The sequence below is a fragment of the Falco rusticolus genome, chromosome 9 (genome assembly GCF_015220075.1).
Source record: "Falco rusticolus isolate bFalRus1 chromosome 9, bFalRus1.pri, whole genome shotgun sequence".
In the NCBI taxonomy this organism is placed as follows: domain Eukaryota; kingdom Metazoa; phylum Chordata; class Aves; order Falconiformes; family Falconidae; genus Falco; species Falco rusticolus.
This window is the reverse complement of record NC_051195.1, coordinates 35,840,818-35,858,115: the sequence shown is the minus strand read 5'-3', so window position 1 is coordinate 35,858,115 and position 17,298 is coordinate 35,840,818. Positions and strand designations below refer to the sequence as shown.

The window sequence follows — 17,298 nt, the reverse complement described above, 5'->3', positions numbered from 1 at the left end:
AACAATCTTTCCATAGACAATTTAACAGAGATCTCTGCCAAGAGCAAAGCTATGGTCAGAAGCACAAATAGGACTTTTAAATTCATAAAGAATATGACAAAAATACTACATACACTTCCACATTTGAAGTGCAGGGCTGGCCACCACATCTCAAAAATTGGTATTTCAGAATCTGAAGGAATTAAAAGAAAGGAACAAGAATATCTTCAATCATGGGAAAACCATCACATGGAGGAACAGGTCCATCAGGACCAAGTAATCCCCTCGAACCAAAGTACCCAGTATGAACAGACATTGAATTATGTGCCACAAGCACATCCCAAATAAGACAGAAGTTGCAATTAACCCTTGGTGCATGTAAGGAGGAAAAGGCTCCGGTCCATCAGATCCAGCTTCAGAGCTGCTGACACAGAAAAGCAGACTGGAGGAAAGCAAGCATAGTTGTATCCAAATAGACTTTGCCATTAGAGAAACTAAAAGACAGTGCAGGTAAGAATTATGAAGGCAGAATGGAGATCAAGATGGAAAATAGGAGGTGAAAGTACCTGAGAAGCAGAGAAAAAAATGGAATAAAAACCTTGTGGCTGGCACAAAAATAAAAGCAGGACTTCAGCAAAGATTTCAAAAGCCATAGAAATATATTCAGCAAGAAGAATCAGGCAACAGATGATCCTAGTTCAAGAGAAGTGACAGCAGATACAATCTCCCTTCAATTCCATATGACAACTACATGTGTTGGATAAATACTGGAAGGGATACATTCTAGTTCCTTATGGCATAAGGAAAACATACTGTTGGAATGGCCATGTGGTTTCACTCAGAATAATGTATTTTATCTCATTTTCTTTTTTTTCCCCCACTAGTACCTTAATGACAACTCATTACAACCCCAGCTCCCTGGGTTTAGAAACATACCACAAAGTATAACTCTTACACTGTTAATAAAATTCATAGATAAACATTTTCCCTGGGTTTGCCATTCTCCTGAAAGAAATGATAGGCCAAATAACAAAGTAATTACTTTTCAAAAAATACTTACGAGTAAAAAATGTTAAATCCAGTTAGGTTATAAGCAGCATCGCTAAAAAAGTGTAGCAATGCATAGCCAGATGTAGTAACTACTTCAGGAACAGTTTCATTTCCACGCACTTCAGGGACTATTAGACCACTGGAAGAGAAAATGAGAATAATGTTTTTAATCAGTCTTTAGGAGAAGAAAAAAATTTTAACAAAACATTAAAGCAGGAGTTAGCTATTCTGGTTGTTAATTATAAAGACAAGGTAAGTCATAAAACATAAAACTCATTTTCAAACTTATTTTTAAAAACCAAATAACAAAATGTGTATAAAACTTGTCCATACCTCTGCAAGGTAAGGTAGGGTTTTCCAGAAAAAAAACCCAAAACAAACACCTCCTCCCTCACACAGTAATGAAAAATTTCATATCAGATTATTCTGAGGGTGCATGCATTATCAGTCTATTTGTTAAAACCTATTTTAACTTTGGAAAAATATATAAATGTTTCAGACAGGTGGTCAACAATCACTGTCATTCAGCACAAATTCTATTTCTACATAATATTTGCACCTTTAGAAGTTTATGTTATTAAAGAATTTCAGACCTGGAAAGTATGATAACTAAGTAACTTCCATGGAAAGTTAATTTTCAATGGAAAATAAAATACTCTTTAAAACTTCAGAATTATGTAAAAACATTAGTCTCAATTAAAGATTGAAGTAGGAAAAACAAGCAATATATTAAAATAGTGAGAAAAAGGATCACCTGCATAAACCAGTGCCACATCACAAATATAAATTAAAAGTTATATGAATCCTAGGGAAAACGTTAACAATCAATAAACTGAAAGACTTTTGAAGTTAAAAACACAGGAAGAGGAACCTCCTCTTTCCTTCCATTCATGCTACACCCCAGGTTCCTGAATAACAGCTCAACAAATTTAACAAATCTGGGGAAAACAAAAACCAGCCAAGCAATTTTGTAACTATTCAGGAGAATCATGAAAAAAGGTGTATATTGCTGTAGTTGGGCAGGAAAGAGGGATGACCTGAGCTTTGTTCCCATAGGAGAAAGCACTGTCATTTATGCAATTAGTGTTTCTAGAACTCCAGCAGCGTGATCAGTATTTCATAACACAAAATTACATACCGTTTCTGCCCCACAGAGCACGTGTGTATATACGTACAGTTTCTGTTTGGTTCATGTATTTCTTTTTTTAAAAGATAGCTTTGCATTCAATAGATATCCCAAGATAAAACTTCTACTGACTTCAGAGGATTAGGTTCCTCTGCCTTCTCTCTAATAAACTACAGCCCACTTGTACAGAATATTCTTTCTGGAATGCTTCCTAAAGTTTTAACAGCAGGGTAGGAATAAACAAACCAAAATATTTTGGCAAAGTCCAGGAATGGAGGAAAAAAATGATAAAAATCACATGACCTGTTTTTTCTCTCTTGGACGCATAAGAAATGCAGTGTATGGACCTAATTCGTAACCTCAATGGTTTATTGCCATTCGAAATGCAAATAAGTAGTCTTTATTCAGTATTTGTTGCTATGCTTGCTGTTTATTGTTGTTCATTTTATGTTTATTTCTAAACCTTGCTACAAAGTAATACTTTGATTCTAGACAACAAATATTAGAGAAAAGATTTAGTTGCGTAGCAATTCTTACAAGCAATGATAACATAAAAAAGGAAAAATTCCATCATTTCAGTTGATAGCAAAATTTGAGCTCTCCTCCAGGACTTTGAAGAACTTGATAATTTTACCCTCTATGACTTAGTCACAACGATATCCAGTTTAGTAATCTAAGGAAATATGTTACAAGATCAGTGCTTAAGATAGCCTTTGCATCAAATGTCCTGAACAAGTCTCTTCATTCTTCATACAGAAACTTAGAAGGCATTTAGTGACTTTTTTTTTTTTATACTTTACACACAGTGCAGCTTTGCCCGAGTCACAGACTGCAACTCTCCCTTAAGCAGGATCACTATTGGCCAGTGCCACATTTAATACGCATTAAAACTCAGGAGTCAGTATTGGAAGGGACTGGTAAATACATTTCTGATTGCCTGCCTATGAGCATTAACACTCCATGCACTCTCAGCAGTAAGTACAAGCCACATAAAGGATTTATGCTATGACCACCTAATAAAAAAATAAAAAAAAAAAAAATGAGGAGTGTCTTGCAATTTATTCTAATATAACTTTACATACAAGCTCCCACAATATTAACAAAAGCAAGCTACTAAACAAATTAAAGCCTCCAATGTTATTTTTTCCCCTGCAAACTAAAACTGTTCATACATGACTTCTTGGACTAAAAGGCCAATAAATAAACTCACCTAAATACAGCTATTAAAGGTGCATATATTGAATCTCCATCATAAACATACATATGATCCCAACTACATTCTGTGGCAAAGTGATTAAATCTCAATCTTAGTATTGCATTTGGGCTGAAAAAAAAAAAAAAAAAAAGAACATTGATGTAACATTATTTACAGAAGTACTGAGCTCATAAGAACTTGCAACAAAATTGATAATGCCAGTATAATTCTATTAAAACATTTTGAGCACTAACATTCCAAAGAGTTAAATAACAAAATTTAGGGCAAGCAAATATTTCACTATCTTAGAAAACTTTAAAAACAACATCTTTGTCCAAGTCTAATAATACCTAAATTTAACAAGAGATTTAAGTTCACTAGGTTTTATCAGTATCCAGAACCACAGATTTAGAGCAATTAAAATACCCCATTTTAATATACTAGTTTTACTTTGCAATGTCAGTACTATAAGGTTCAAAGTGTCTTTCAAGACAAAATCACCTAGACATCCTCATTCCAGTATTATACTAGTTACTGAAAATAAAAATCTTTTAAAAAAATTAAAAATAGCAAGCAATATTAGTGCAAGGTATTTTTTTTTCCTTCCCTCTCCCCAACACCTGGGAGTCACATTTCACCAGGTTTTCATAGAGATGCAGATAGGGATAGTAAGGTTTTTGAAAAGGGAATTTTCTCATATAACAAAACTAGCAGACTCCTAAATACATTCCATGCAACATACTGATTATTTTCTTTTATTTCATTTTATTCCCACCGCGCTCCCCCAACAGGCTTGAGTGCGGTTTGTCAGTTTGGAAAACATGGTTGGGGTTTTTGGGTGGTGGTTTGTTTTTGGGTTTTTTTGTGAAAGATCATTTGGAGAAAGCTCTTTGTTCATTTTTTGAGAGTATTTTATACATATGTGGCTTCCTTGTGTGTTGACATTTTGCGTTATGTTACTCTTCCACATACTGTGCAGCATATTGTTTCCTCCAACTACCCACTCTACCATCTCCTGCAAAGAGGAGGAACAGAGCGAAGACCAGCTTCAAAGGAGAGTTTGCATACAGTCCTGAGGCATGTTTCCACTTTAGCATAGTGTAGTGCAGTGCAAATATTCCTGAGCTAGCTTGGGGAAAAAAGTTGCTTACCTATACCATAAACATATTCAGCTATAGCTTAGTCATCTAGATACTGAAGCTGCTACTTAAAAGATTTTGCAAACTACCCGTAACTACTTTGCTGTTGTGCTTAAAATATTATTTGTGTATTAGCATACCAAAAATAGGTCAGATAGATCATTACCGAACTATGGTGACAGAGCAGACATGGAAGGTAACAGATTATGACAATACGGAAACACAGAAGCAGGCAATTTTATTCTAGAACACTAGTAGAACGCAGACCTAACTAAATTCTTCAGCAGAATCACAACCCATAGGCTGGTGGAAAACGTCCCGATGAAATTTAACAAATTTGAGCCTTTAACAGTTAGCTGTATTAGTGCATATATCACATTATTTCTTTGTGCATGTCTGTGTGTTTCTGTGCTGCATAAACTGAAAAATTAGCAACAGACACAAGACATCTAAACTGCACAAACTGTGGGCACAATATGATTTTAAAATTAAGTACACAAGGAAAACTAGAATAGAAAATAAAATACTTTACAGAAGCACTAACTTTTGAGTAACATGTAAATGAATAATTGTCATTAGACTGAAGAATTCTGTACTCAAAGCTATTTCTGATTTATCACTTATGAGATAAAGAAGATAAATGTGTAAGATAATGAGGTAAATAATAGGATTCCATAACCACATTTGGAACTTATGTAGAGTTACTCAAATGGGCAACAAATTTACCACAGGGTTTTGAGAGCTTGCAGCACTGGCCAAATTCCAACGTCAGCCTAACTTTTGCCAGCAGTTTGAATGGGAATGGAATTTGGCCAACATTGAGCAATCCTGAAAAATCCTACTTCAATAGTATTTTTTTTTAATCTTTATAACATTTAAACAAAACCAAAACAAACAAAAAAAAAAACCAAGAACTGTTTATATTGTGTCCAGATGCAGTTTCAACTTGAGGAGTCCTTTAGATCTCAAATACACAGTACCAACCTGTCAGAAAATTTAAGCTATGAAAATAAATACTTACTATCCTTCAATTAACCAGGTACATTTAGTTTTATATTTATAATTTATTGGTCCATCTGTTAAATATCCAGACGGTTCTGTTAACCTACAAGAGAAAAAACAGTGCTGTAATAAACCAGAAACAACACAATAGAACACACATCATCAACATGCCAATAGATTCTTTCTGGATGGAAAGAAAATTGGCCGTGAGGGAAAGGGTCAAGTCCTTCTTTATATTTCTCGTCACACTATTTTTGCTCATAAAAACTAGAATGCTGATTATTCTGTGTCATTGGTTTGCTTTCTTCCCCTAGACAATCACAAGTCATCTAATTTTTCTAGTTCAGTAGCAACTAAATACTACATATAATGTAAATCATCCTTCACACAAAGTGGATCGGAGCCGGCATAAAGGGTTTCTTGTTTGAGAGTATTTTGCTTTGTTTGTTTCTTTTGCCATTGCCTTACATCTTACTTCTGAAATAAGACCGCAACAGCAGTGGGAAAACTGTTCTAGATCAAGAGAAATTAAGGCATAAATTATAAATTTAAATAAGCATACCTGCCAGCCTGTCCCTCTTGTTCAGTAATGAGGCACTGAAAAGCAAAACCTCTGAACTATGCAAAAACTAAATAAAATGTATATGAACAGCTATAAAAGGTCAGATCAAAATGCTAATGCAGCCCAGCACCCTGCCTCTGACAGCAGCCTACAGTGCATACCCAGGAAAGAATCTGAATACTGAATACAGCCACTTCCCACAGCGTTACACCGCTCCCAATGACTTCCAGCTCAGGGACACTCTCAGCCAGTGTCTTTGTGCCTTTGTGTTGGGTTTTGAGTTAATGCTTCTTCTTGGAGCTTGCCCACGTAAACTCACGTAAATTTTCAGTATCTAGAGCATCCTCCAGGAATGATTTCCACACATATATGAAGAGACATCTCAACTGTTTTTGTCCTGATCTACCTCTTGGCCATCATCTGACATCCTTAGGTCTGGTATCAGATGCAACGAACCACCACAGTACCTTATTCACGTGCTTTATCCCACTCAACATATAATGATCTGTGGTGTTTCCCTCCCTTCTCTCCACTGCTCCTTTTCCCACCTGAGAAATCCTTGCTCACTGCCTTTCATATATCTTTTATATTCTCCTATACCCTTTCTGAGATGCAACACAGAGATCTGCATATTGTATTCAAGATGCAAGTGAACCATGAATCCGTACGGTAGCAAAATAATGATTTCCACACCGTACTCTATTCCCATTTTAAAATTTTATTTGCTCTTTCAACAGCTACTATACTGACATTTTAAACACCACTAGCTGCTATAACTTTTTTCTGAGTGATAATAGATAGTTCAAGATTCATTACATATAGAAATTCATTTAATGGAGAAATAGAACCTTTTCCCTCCATCCATCTATATTACTTCACATTAATCTATACAGAGTGATAAAATAGCAGATGAAATTCAATAATCTATTAACATAAAAGCTTTCTGAAAGAGCTTAGTATCTTCAGCATGCTAGCTTCACTAATTTATCCCATTTTTTGCATCTTTTATGATTACGTTCTACAGTTCAGGCCTTAACACACATCTCTGGTGGCCTTACTCCACTGGGAAAACTAACCATCTTACTCTTCAAAATGTTACAACAATGATAACTATAAATACATACTCAGAAACACTCAACTTTTTCACTATAGCATGGAAAGATAAAGTATCACAAAAGGAAAAAAAGCAGCAGTGGGGGTTTTCTGTTTTGTGCCAGGCTTTTTCATAAATCAATAGACTAGATCTAAGTCCAGAGGCAATGCTGAAAAAGCTGACCAAGTCACAGCTAAATTTTCTCTCCAGAAGTCTAGCTGAACAAGAATTTAGTATCTGCTATCCTACTGTCTTTGAAGCTGTATACACCAATTATAAAAATATTCACTACCACGTTCCACTGCAAACTGTTTATGTTTGAATTCCTATCAAACACTAATTGCATACTTATTAACAGAGGTCTGTAATCCCAAACATAAAACTATAAACACGTGGAAAGGAAATAACAACAGAGCAAGAAAGAAAAATTTATGAGACAAGGTCTACACAAACTCTTTGGTTTTACATCTGTCCTGCAAGAACCAGCATCAGTTTGTTAGGCACACTGTAAGCCACCCTGTCCCAATCCCTGGTGGCTTAAATGAAGATTGTCGCAGCACTCTCCAAACTAGTCGACTGCAACAAGGCCTTACCATCTCATACCAGCAAACTCTTCATGCCAGTCCCTCTGCTGCCTTCTCCTCGTCTCATCCAGTGCATGTACTCTCTCTCCTCTTGTTTCTTCCTCTCTCTCTTCCTTGGCTGCCCAACCTCTTAACAGAGCCAGCCACAGCTGCACCTCGTCTACACCAGCCAACCCACCGCCCCTGAAGCCAGCCCACAGCTGTGTATTATCAATGCTAATTAACCCAACTTCATTCCTCTTCATGAAAACTACAGGTGAAGATCTTCTGTAAAGGGACAAAGAAAGTTCTCTAATATGGGGAGCTGTCCAAATAATTGTACTTCAAAACATTTTCAAGGCATAAAATCAGTATGAATAACGTATTTTGTGTTTCTGAATCGAAATAAGAAAAGCAGTTAAACAGCTGGTAACACACGCAACAGACTGGAGGGAAAAAAAATAAGAACAACCAACCCCCACGTACTCAGTCAGCTGACAGCTGAGAAAAAATAAACCCCAATACATTGAGCTGGTCTGAATGCTGCAGTATACTGCTCCCCAAAAGAAATGTTTCCTGGTAAGCGCTATACAAATGCTGGTGCAGCTCACAAGCAAAGCCATGAGTGACGAGAAGCAAGGCTGGTAACTCCCACTCCTCCCTTGCTGCAGACCGGAGAAGCTGCAGAGATGGCGATGGGAAAAGGTTAAATATGCTCCTGCCAGGGGCTGTCGTGTGAACCAGTGCTTGGCCACAGAAAACTTTCGCTTGAAGAAAGCAAAAGGCATATGCAGTTAAAGTTCATAATATTTCTTTTTGTTGATAAATATCATCTTTATGAAAAAGATATACTTTCATATTTACATGCACGAGAGAGAGGTTTTTCAGTGTTGTCTTCTTTATGTATTAATTACATTGTTCAGACAATACTGAACACAGTATCAACCTATAACTTAGTGGTCTAAGTTGCACATTAATGATTTTGAAATCAAGCTAATATTGGTGCTGGGCCCCTAGCAGAACCTTAGTAAAGCTGATTACAGGAGCTTATATTCTTATATTAGAGAGTTTGTACTAGATTGAAGTCTCTTTTTTTTTTTTTTTAAAGGCAGTAATACATACAATGCCAATGAAAATAATTTTAGTGCTGTCATATGGTTTATATACAGATGTAAAGCCTTATATAGCAGCCCATAGAACATTTCTTTTGCTTCAAGAAGTGTGAAATATTGCAAGTATTCATTTGCAGTCATGACCATTGCCTTCTCAGTGTCTGTATAATGCAATGGAGGTGACTTACAAGGGTTGTTTTTATTAGATCAGCCCTTTGGCACTAATAAAGTGCAAACAATTTCCCTTGCCACCCAGGCTGATAATCTTTTGATAAATAGTTTCTTTTGGAAGAGTAGATAGCCTTTGAAGCATTGCACTTCGCTGAAAAAAGTAAAGAATAAATAAGAGCATCACATTGATTTGTAATAATGGTTGTGGAAAACAGTAAAATAAAGGGGCTGTTTATTTAAAATAAATACATAGCAAGACAGAGTAGTATTACTTTAAAGTTGCTTGACTCATACCGAGAACTTTTAAGTATCTTTTTTCCTTCCAAATGTTATCAAATACCAAATCCCATAAATAACACATAACTAAGCAGTACTTCTTTCACATAATCTCTTACCAAATCAAAGGCAATATTCTCCATCATATAAAGCCAGGTATTCGTGGCCAAAGCTTTCCTCTGTGATCAACAGTGATCTTATCAAATAACCTAAATGTAGATGAGCCAACATGACTACACATTCTTTAGTCACAAAAGTGGAATAGCCAGAACGATGCCTACATGCTGCACCCCACTCCTAGCTCATTGCTGAGAAATCTTCAGGGATGACAGGAAAAACATAACAATTTATGTGGTCTGTTTAAGCACCACAGGTTTATCACACCTAGACTCCAGCTTTCTGAACAAAATGCACAGGGGAGCAGACGATGTTCTATATTGTTATTCTAAATTGCACCCTAGCTTTCATAAACACAACCGTATTTTTTTAGTTGGCAGGGTTATAATCAAAACCTATAAAGAATTAGAGGCGCACACCAAGAGAACATTTCCTTTCTCTATATACCGTAAAACGGATCTACCAAATTACAGAAAGAAGTCAGGATGCTGCACAGCAGTTAAAAGACGTTCAGAAGCATCAGTGACAGATTAGTCACTCATCAAGCTCATCAGTCATTAATAGCTTATGTGAAAGATACATGGCACTACAGGTTGTTTCATCTAGAAGACAGACATAACAGAAAGTTAAGGGCTAAAGGCTGAAGTCAACACAGGGCGACTGAAACATGCAACAGAGAGATATCTATATTCCCTAGACTATACTACTGTTATAAAACAACGGCAAATATAATTGAGTTAGAATTTACAATGGTGACATTTATATTTACCACTTCAGAGACTAAATTTACACTGTTGCATTTCAAGAAAAGAAAAAAGTATGCTCTAGTTCAGTCAGAAATTATTGGTCCAAAATGAAGGAATAGTCAGATGAAATCTATGGCCTGCAACATGTAAGACATCAGAGCAAGTTATTAAAATGGCCCTTCCTGGTTGTAATATTTATAGATCTGTGGAAAATGCAGTCATGTCATCTCCTGTATCTTCTTGTAAAAGACTAGTATTGTCAAATCATTCAGAAAGGGGAAATAATTTAAACCAGAAGTCACTGGGTGTTTTCTGTCATCAGCAGAACATGAAGATCCACAAAACTGCTGGCAGATGGACAGGTGGAGGTCTGATTTGTAATACAGGTACATTAGGAAAAACAAAGCATAAGGCACATTCACAATATTACAAATATTCACTGTTAAATAAAAGAAGGAGTTGTGAAGAGGTTCATTTATCCCTATATCATTTAGTGCCATTTTTCTATTCAGAATTTTATGGAATGTTGGATTATTTTGCAATTTCTGCTTCAGATATACCTGAATATAATATACAGAGCATATTTTGCCATATGGATTCATCTCTTTATCAGTATTTCTGTGTCAGTCAAGGACTGTTCTCTCCATTGTTGCAAAGTTTTGCTCCATCACCTTTTCATCTTTTATGAAAATTTATTTAAAAAAAAAAAGAGTATCCATAACTGTGCTTCAAACTTGTAAGATCAAATCCTTCATAAATACAAGTAGAAGCAATTATTCTAGCTCAAGAGCTTGTGCCTAACCTTTACAGCAGGGAAAGGCTCTTCAGATATCCCAGATAAGATCAGCTGAACACATTAAGAAAGAAGGAAAAATAATTTGGACAACCTTACAGAAACCTGAATCAGCGAGCAATATGATATCAAAAAGAAATACAGAAGAGATCAAGAGGCCATTTCTCATACCAAAATTTTAAGTGATAGACTAAGAAGGTTTCTTATTAGTTTTTTCAAAGGAAGATCTGAAAAACCCACAAAGCCAGATTTTTATTTTCCAGGCATAAAGTATTGACTGGCACCTGACAAAAATTCTAAGAATCTGCATTTGATTTTCCTGCATTTTTACATTAATTGCAGAATCTTGCTGTGGTTTTTTTTTCCCCCACAACATATAATAAAACAGAATTACTAAACATACTGTAGTTCTAATTATTTTTCAATGACTAATCAAGAGGAATATTTAATAAATTAAGAAACCATTTGCATATGCCAATCACACTCTTATACTTGTAGTGCTTTGCATTTACAGAAGGCAGCATATTTAGAAACAGCAAGCATGTTCATGACAACTTTTCACATGCCAACTAATCAAAGGCATGCTCTTAAATAAGCCTCACTCTATCCATTAACAAAGTAATAGTTTATTTTGTAAAATGTCCCTCTTCATTCAAGTATTCAGTTCCTCCCTCTAACTTATTTTAAAGAAAACCAGGCTCCAAAATAATCCAAAAATCCTAGAAAAGTAAAATGAAGACTACAATGCAACAACATTTTTTCCACTCAAGAATAAAGTGGACAATCTCGCACAATCTATTTTGGTATTGACTTATCCTTATTATTAAAAAGTTTTTCTAAATGTTTAACAATTTTTTTTCTTAAGTTTAACTTAAACATTTGCTTCCTGTCCTACAGAAAACAGGCAATTCCCTTCCTCTTTCCACTTAGCTTTTACAAACATCTGCCTTCTGGCTTTTCTTCTCTGAATTAAGCACTTTAGCATTCCCCACATGTCATTTTCTAGAATTCGCTCCTCTAGAACTTCTCCAATTCATCTGCATCTCAAAATCATACCTACCACTCCAGCTGTAGGTTGAACAGCATAGCAACCAGAGAAAAATTACTATTTCATGTCCTTAATGTATCCAGTTCCCCTGTATGTAAGTAGCAGAATAACTGCCTTTATGCATGCTGATTTGTATACAACCTGTAATTCCCTGTGACTGCTAACCTCCTCCACAGAAGGAACAAACTGGTATTGCTCTAGTTCATCATACTGGGGTTAATTATGCCTACTGAAGTGTAGAAATCCAAATCCAATGCCATCAGTATGACGTTTTTCAGGCAGTATTATATGGGATCAATACAGTTTGCATGATCTGGAACTTGCTGCATGGCAAGTTTCATTTATAATCACTTTCTCAGTAGGAAAATCTATTTTTGCTTCTGTGACAAGCATTCGCTTAAAAGATGGTAATACTTGGCCACCTGCATAGTGAGAAATCCTACATAAAATCAATGGACTCCACGAGGAATGGTGAAATTCCATTTGTGTATATTTATCACAAAGATCTTTAAAAAACTCCTACATTTTCCATAACAGCCATTTTTCCATTACACTATGTCAATTATGTTTTTTTAATTATTACCCATACTCATTACTCATTCACTTTACAAAGCACTAACAAAAATTAAAACTCAAGTGCAGATATGTAGAAGGTCCCCATCATGACAGTTGCATTAACTTTAGTCATTCAACCAATTACTACACAGTGCCTTTTTTTGCATTGGTTAAAACCAGTCAGTTGCCAGACATCAGCATTGATAATTAGAGGTACAAACACACAAGGTCTTCCTTTTCCTCCCGGTTCTAATATTAAAATCCAAGGAAAAATAATGACATGCATATAGAAAAGGGCTTTCTACTTTTTCTACACATAGAGAGAATTTCCCATTATTTTCCAGCAACAGCATATCAAAACGTTTTATTTTAAGGTGGGGGGTGGGGTGGGGGTGTGACAAAACAAATAACAGATTTTTGGATGAACAGAGGCCAAGAGACAAGGTGAAGAACAAGCACATTAATGATTCTCATTGCACAAATGACCGGACTGTTTTCATTTAACAGCTTGATACTTAAGAGTAGCAACACCACTGAAAGTGTAGCTTCATAGCACAGGTCTTGAAAAAGCCAGGATGGCTTCTATCTTCAGATCGTTCTTCTGAGTATATACATATATTCTTAAAAATATGCAAGTATAAACCATAACTATCTAAAAAAACAATCCAAATGCTGATTGCCTTAAATCCAAGCAAAGAAACACACCATTTTCTCTACTGGTATGGAGTATTTGTTTATTTTTATAACTCTGTAAATTAACCCAGATTTTGGAATAACAGAACTTCTCCATAAAGTGAAGCAAATATTTGAAAGGGCTCAAATCTCAAAAAGAAAAAAAAAAAAAAAAAAAAGACAGACAGCAAAGCCTAACAAAATCTGGCTTATCTGGTCTGCCAAGACACTAACACAGTATGAGGGAGAATAACAGCCAGCACAATAAATGCGAGGAAGCTGACTGAAGAGAGATGTAGCAAGGAAAAATAAATCAGTGCTCTGAAATCTGTCGTTAAATGCATTATTACTCCTCAGTGCACTCTTAGCCATTTTGAATAGTATCGTTCACATAATGTTGAGAAGAAAAACACACACAAAGATTTTTAACAAATTACTTGGGTTATCTTCAGAAAAAAATGTTCCTTACCTATAGCTCTCATTGTGCCACTACTCCTCCTCTAATAAATATAGTAGATTTCCATCAGGAAACAACTTTTTAATACAACTTTGAAAGCACCTGATTCTGTATCTGTGAGATGAACAAAACTGAGATTATTAGAGATTACAGTTTAGCCGTTTAACATATGTACTCAGATACACATATTTTAATGAAAAGTCATTGACCTGGTTTTCCAAGGTTTAACCTGAAGTCAGAAAATACTTTCTAAATGCAAACCTTACCATTTGGGAGAAAGGGAGGAGAGCTGTTATGTTACATTTTAAGAAACCAAAACTACTAAATATTATATCACCCCCCAGTCATTTAGAAGTTATCAACAACTAAAAAAGTTTTTATGCTATGTAGTTTTACACAGATGGATTTAAGTGTAATATTTATGGAAAGTGTCTACAGAATAGAGTGGAGTTGAGTCAATGTTACAGAGTTCAACAGTGAACTGCGCACTTTCTACAGAATTGCCACACCAATTAACAGTTCAAATCCTGCCAATATTTTCCAGGTGGCAGTGATCCTCTTTGCCTCAACTTGGAAATCAGTGCCTTTTAAAAGATACTGCAAATAGCACAATATCCTCTACTGACCTGGAAAAAACTTCAAGAAATATAGCTTCAACTCTCTTCTCTGGAATAATACACACATTTGGTATTTGCTATTTTAGTATTGTGGTTGGACAAAATCATGAGACAGACATCTGCCCTATTAGAAATGCCCAGGCTAGTTCATAGTGTCATCCAAAATTCTGCCTATGTATCACCCTGCCACTATGCTTAAAATTTAGAATTGTTAGAAAATCAAGTTGGCATTTGATACAAACACAAGACATCATATTTTTCCCTGTTTCTCTATCTCATTTAATTATGGCTGAAGATGCTACTTCAGATATAAAATCCAAAAGGTTAAAAAGCTACATAAAAACAAGTCCTTTTCCGAGTAAGATGCAAACCATCTACCCAATTCATCAACTGAGCTTCTTGCACTCACAGTTTTGTATCATGGTCACTCATTTTCTCAGAAAAAGAGTAAGGTTTGAAATATTTCTGACTATTCAGTCTTGTTTAAGAAGAATATCAAAATCAGTTCCAAAGGTTTCTCATATATCCATCCAGGCAGCTATTATTAGAAGCAAACAGGAATTACAAAAGAATCTGCCAGGAATTAAGGAGACACAGCTTTTATAATGTTCATTTCAGCCAGGAGTTCTTTTCATGGCCAAACGTTGCCATGATAATGAAGACATAAATAACAGAAGCAAAAACCACCACACACTGCCAGACTGAAGTTGTCCTATTACTTACTTTTTCCTACCACATTAATAGCTATTATTTCATTCAGAAAAGTTTTGTACTTGAATAGATTATGGTACTTTAAGATTATCCAGAAGTAGCACATTATCCTTGTAATCCCTAGTGTTGAAAAAAAGTTATCATTTAAGTTTCTTTGATTGCTAAAGCTCTTTTCTCTAGGCTTTGTTTTCTACAAGGCAGCCCTACATTTCCACAGGTGTCATAGTTAAGTATATTTTCTACCATATTATTTATATAGTTTTGTTAATGTCTTTCACTCCATGTTTGCTGCCTAAAATTGATTTCAATCCAAGTAGTTTCTACATTAAAGTAAGATTGTCTACAGGTTTGATTTATTCACAATATTGACAATAGTGAAGGATAAAGTTACTTAGGAATTTTTATGTATTTGTATATACTTTAAACATACGTATGTATACATTATATACTGAGCCACGTATACATATTTTGTAAGACTACTACAGTTAACCAAACATGCTGAAGTATCTTAAGATGTGGGACCCAAAGTATATAGACAACACAGACTGAGGTACTTGGCAAAAAGGTAATGCACTGCTATTTTTCCACTGTACATCACTATAAATCCCATTTTCATTTGTGACCTAGTTCAGGGTTTTAACTTAAGCTTCCTGAGGTAACAGCCAAATGCTTTAAATCCAGTGTGTTACCTACTCCTTAATTTCTCATTGTCTATTGTCAAGTTTCTAATAAACATCTGTGCTCAACAAGAAGCAGCGATTTCTACCTTTCAGTCATTGAGATTGATTAATACCTAACCAGCAACCTGCATGTTTCTTAAGGACAGAGTTCTCCTGGCAGGACACTACCTCCTGCCATAAGGCTGCAAGCACCAGCTCCCCACTAGCTGTAATCTGAAATTATTAAAATACAGTAAAAACTTTGACACACACACACTCCAAAGCAAAACAAAACCAAAGACATCAAGCACCTCTTAGCATCCCCAAGACTACACTAACAGAAGTTTGTTTCATTTTATATTGTTTATGATTTGTTTGGTTTTCAACACTTTAATTCAGCATCCTCACTCTATTTCTTTGTTTTTATTTTTTTTGTATATATATATATATACACACACACACACACATGCACACATACACAGAGCAGCTCCTTCTTCCCCTCTTCCACCTCCCATCAGCACACATGCTACTTCTCAGGAGGTTCCCAGTCCCTGAACACAACCTCAGACAGTACAAACATTGAGATAAGAGATAATAGTTCTTTTAAAAACTTAATTGATTAATAAATTCAAAGGGCTGGTTGTTGACTAGGTTTCAAGTACTTTCTTTAGATAATTATATAGATAATTCACTTACTATAGCCACAAAAGTCAGAAAGTAATTATCAGGACATTACACTAGCTTTAAATACAGAGCACATCCCTCCCTCTGCTGTAAAGAAATGGAATAATGGCATTCAAGTCTCTGGGGTATTTCAAGGCACTCCTGTTTGGGGATTTTGTTACTTACCAGTAAAAAAAAAAGCATCATTTTAGAACACATCATTTGTGGCAGATGTCATTTCACTCCTATTTTCTGTTTGACTTTTTAGTTCAGGGGTAAGTCATAATACTGTTAGCAACTTCCAATACTCCCTCTAGAAGTGGATGAAGGGATATCAGGAAGGACAGACTACAATATTTTGAGTCCGAACTATTCCAGCTGCCAGTTTCACAGAATCAAACATTTCACACATTGGTTGATGGTGTTGCAGGGAGGTTTGTTTGTTGAGTGGTTTTTTTGGTTTTGAGATTTCTTGGGGGGATAGGAGGAAGATCCATTTAACCTGTAATTTGTTCTTTATTTAAATGTAAAAATCACCAGAATTAATGAAATATTGAAGTTTAAGATTACAAACAAAACTTGTTATCTATTTTAGGTTTCAGCTCATAGGCTCTCAACTGAAGTGAAACACCAAGAACAATTGCAGGTAGCAATGAGAAATGTTAAAAGACAGGGGCTCACACAGAACTGTATGTTATATCCACCAGTTACTGAGCTAAATGCAACTTCTATTTACTGAACTGTTAATAGAAGACCTGCATCTCCAAAGCTGCTGTTGTGAAATATCCTGACATCAAAACCATACAAGTCTTAGACCCTTCTGCTACATGCAGAGCAATTTTGTTTGGGTTTTGGGAGAAGGTATTGCTGTTATTTTTGCTATCCACACAAAAGAATACAAGAAAAAAATTGAATCATGGTAATGGATTTATTTTTCCAATATTTTCTTTCTTACTTCAGTTTTGGTTTTTTTCAGTGAAGTACAATAGTGA

At 35.4% G+C, this 17,298-nt stretch overlaps 1 protein-coding gene across 2 annotated transcripts in view; it reads right to left on the bottom strand.

Annotated features, from left to right (window-relative positions):
* Positions 1–17,298, bottom strand: part of ATRNL1 (attractin like 1) — a 525,096-nt gene that overhangs the window by 475,416 nt on the left and 32,382 nt on the right. For both annotated transcript variants that reach the window (XM_037400754.1, XM_037400753.1), the window contains exons 2-4: positions 5,511–5,594; positions 3,366–3,479; positions 1,040–1,168 (exon numbers count right to left, since the gene is read on the bottom strand). In XM_037400754.1, coding sequence (XP_037256651.1) covers positions 1,040–1,168; positions 3,366–3,479; positions 5,511–5,594 — 327 coding nt within the window. The remainder of the gene's footprint in view (positions 1–1,039; positions 1,169–3,365; positions 3,480–5,510; positions 5,595–17,298) is intronic.